The sequence below is a fragment of the Lathyrus oleraceus genome, chromosome 5 (genome assembly GCF_024323335.1).
Source record: "Lathyrus oleraceus cultivar Zhongwan6 chromosome 5, CAAS_Psat_ZW6_1.0, whole genome shotgun sequence".
NCBI lineage: Eukaryota > Viridiplantae > Streptophyta > Magnoliopsida > Fabales > Fabaceae > Lathyrus > Lathyrus oleraceus.
This window is the reverse complement of record NC_066583.1, coordinates 338,501,517-338,504,791: the sequence shown is the minus strand read 5'-3', so window position 1 is coordinate 338,504,791 and position 3,275 is coordinate 338,501,517. Positions and strand designations below refer to the sequence as shown.

The 3,275-nt window shown below is 34.2% G+C and overlaps 1 protein-coding gene across 2 annotated transcripts; it reads left to right on the top strand.

Annotated features, from left to right (window-relative positions):
- The first annotated feature begins 359 nt into the window (after nucleotides 1–359).
- On the top strand, nucleotides 360–2,944 carry LOC127084485 (protein DOUBLE-STRAND BREAK FORMATION). 2 transcript variants are annotated; one of them, XM_051024943.1, is made up of 5 exons: nucleotides 360–561; nucleotides 638–845; nucleotides 1,038–1,181; nucleotides 1,515–1,662; nucleotides 2,358–2,944. In XM_051024943.1, exons 1-5 carry the CDS (start codon nucleotides 503–505, stop codon nucleotides 2,558–2,560), a joined length of 762 nt encoding a protein of 253 aa, XP_050880900.1. In that variant the 5' UTR covers nucleotides 360–502; the 3' UTR covers nucleotides 2,561–2,944. The 2 variants fall into 2 exon arrangements, with proteins under 2 accessions (XP_050880900.1, XP_050880901.1); XM_051024944.1 differs by having other exon boundaries at nucleotides 2,333–2,613.
- Nucleotides 2,945–3,275: the final 331 nt, after the last annotated feature.

Genomic DNA, 3,275 nt, shown 5'->3' with positions numbered 1-3,275 from the left:
ATAGGAATATGCTACTTTATGGATATCACCACAATAGGAATTTTGAATCTTGCTAAGATTCTTCTTTTTGAAGCTATGGAGAATGTTAGCCATAATAATTAAATCCAAGATTTCACCTTTTAATTGTCTAGTTAAATAACCCATAGTAAGATTTATAGTCTCATCAACCAAACTTAATATAATTTCACCTATATAGAAGTAAGAGTTTCCATGGAACATCTATCTGACTCTTTTTTTTTTTTTAAGAATTTAGAATCGCTAAAAATATTATATTTTATTATTGTATGTTGAAAAATAAAAATAATTATTTTTATTTATATTAATATTTAAATTCTATTCTCTTCCTATTAACTGAAGGAGAATCGGATGAATATTCTCGTATTTTTGTTGCGATCAAAATTTTCTTTTCATATTTAAATCTAGACGAGTTCAAAATTTCGAAGTTCTCATTCTCATAGACTACATACTATACCCGCCAAATTCCCGTTCCCTCTCCCTCCGAATGTCACACGCGGTAGAAGAGCAACTCTCTCTCTTTCGCTACCTCATCCAAACCAGAAGGTTCTCTCTATCTCTTTCAAACCAGAAGATCCTCTCTCTCTCTCTCACGCTAACACTTCAATATCATTTTTCGCAGTTTCGGCGAATCCACGCTCCGATTTCTGGAATCGCTTTTGGTCACCAAAGATGTGAAATCATTGGTTGAAATTCGATCCAGCTTGAAGCAACTCCTCAAATCTGAATCGCTGTCAATTATTAATTCAATCGCCGCAGAATCCCTCCACGATAAGCTCGTAGTTCTCGATTTCTTCGTCCACGCTTTCGCTCTTGTTGGAGATCCAGAGGTACTTCTACTATTTCCGAGTTTCAGGAACTTCCGAAAACGTTCTCTCATTCCATTCCTCATGTATTTCATTTGTTCATATTTCACGAAAATAGTTAAGTTCTAAAATCGCAATTCAGTTTCTATAAACTACTCGTAGAACAATATGCTAATTCATTTTAACCTTTTGTGTATTCGAATTCCAATTTTGAAGAGTTGTTTGGCTCTGAGATACGAGGCTTTAGTTATGCGAGAACTCAAATCTGCTAGTTTTCAACGGCTTCAAGTTTCGCCAGTAGAATGGTTAAATTTTGTAGAGGATGCCGTGCATAACGGCTTTCACTCCGTTGCAGTGAAGGTAACTATTGAGTAATGCGTTCTTCTTGTTTATGATAATGAGCAATTCCTGGTTTAGCTTATCTAATTTTTGTTCTTCTTGAAATGGACTTTTATAGTTTTGAGCTATGAAACAGGGACACCGAAATCACGACACTGACACTGACATGTCAACGTCGATAATTTGAAAAAAATGAATAAAGTAAATAAAGTAAATGTACAAGTCATTATTACCCGGACACATATTTTTTCAAAAGTGTCGGTACTAGAGAGGTTTTGAATCACTGATAATGTAAATTGTGATGTAAAATTTTGTAATTATGTAGTCTTTGCTTAATTTCTGTTTGGCAAATAGGCATGTGAAAATGCATTGTGGTGCATTGGAAATACCGATGTTCAAAAGCTTGGAAGAGACATGCTTCCTGAAAATTTGAAGGTGACTACTATCAGCGAGATTACTAGGCTCAGGAACTTTGCACTGACATCAGTTTCTTCACGTTCTGGTATATATATTCATCCACTGCATTGAGCATTCATGCTATCTTTGTTCTGAATATTGTGAATCTTTGGTTTCACTAAAGTAATTGCGCATCACTTTCAGTCATTAATTGATCTAAATATTTTTGTTGCAACAAGGAGCCTAAGTTCATTGGAAGTGTGTGATTTATACTTTATGCTTTTAGAAGTGTATGGTTTATGTTTTTACTATGGATTTATGGTGTTGCATTTGGTTAGACTTTAAAGCATATTTTCTTAGATTTTGCACACTACTCACAACTGTCATAAGACTATAAGATACATATAAGAGTGATTCCATTCATGTAAGGCCAAGATGCTGGGTAGCATTGTTACATTTTTTATTCTCTCTTTCTCCTTGTTTTCTGAAAATTTATGTTCTATTTTTTTCTTGACTTGTAAGTTTTCATAGCTCGAATGTTATTTTCTGCTCTATAGTTTGTTGGTATTAGAATTTACGAGAGTTTCCATCCTAATTCTATGTGCGCGTGTGAAAGGCCATATAATGTGAAGTAAAATACTTCTTTGGTTAGGTATTTTCGGGAAGTATTGTCATATTTTTCTCCTATGGCTACTTTATAGACATTTGTGTTAAAAGTTTATTTTCATATTCTTCAAAGAATTGGGTTTGTGCATTATAATTATTCACTGCTTCAGTGCAAATGCTGTTTTATCATACCAGTTCAGGTGCAAGCAACAGAGTACCTAGAAAGGAAAACAAGAGAGCAGCAAAAGTCGGACTTACGCTTCAAAGAAAAACAATGTCTAGCAAGCACTTGTTTCAGAAGTGGAATTAAAAGACAAAATATGCGAAAGTTACATGAACGACAAAGCCTTCTGCAGGTGAATGGTGCACTGCCTGAACGACATCCCAATTTGAGGTAAAAATTAAAATCTGCTGATGATCGGGACTTTTTGATGATTTATTTCATTTTTTGAGCATGTGAAGTTTCAAATTTCAGCCTGTCTTTGCATTTGAGTGTTAAACCTTGATCTCTATTTGCTTTTTTCACTTTTCACCAGTTGAAAGAATAAGTTGTTTACACCATATAGTATTTGAAGAGTTAATAAAGATGATACTATATGATTTTTTGGGGTCATAGACGAGTTGGTTTAGGAGGAGGAACACAGAGTTAAGTGATAAAGAGTTATTGGTTCAGCTCCTTTTACTTACTACTTGTATTAGCAGTTAGAAAAACTGTGGTTTACCTGTTTGTGGACAGAAATTGTAAATCTGAGTTTCTTTTATCAAGACCAACATCTTTTTAATTTGTGTGATAAATTAAAGCCAATAGTGCAGATTGCAAGTTGCTACCACCAGGTGTATAAGCAATTACGTGGTGTTAGTTAAAAAAAACCATCTCACTCTTTTTTTGAAAGGCAAAATAAATTATGATTAACAAATAGTTCTAGCATAAGGCATGCTAAGAACACATTATATAGCTGCAAGCTACATACAGACCACATCAAGAATACAAACCAAATACAAAAACAGCATAACAACTAAACAACACCCTAAACAACATAACAACCATAAGAAATTCTTGCGCCTAACAGTTCAAAGCAGGATGAGACTCCCTCCTGCCAATCAACAAGCAGC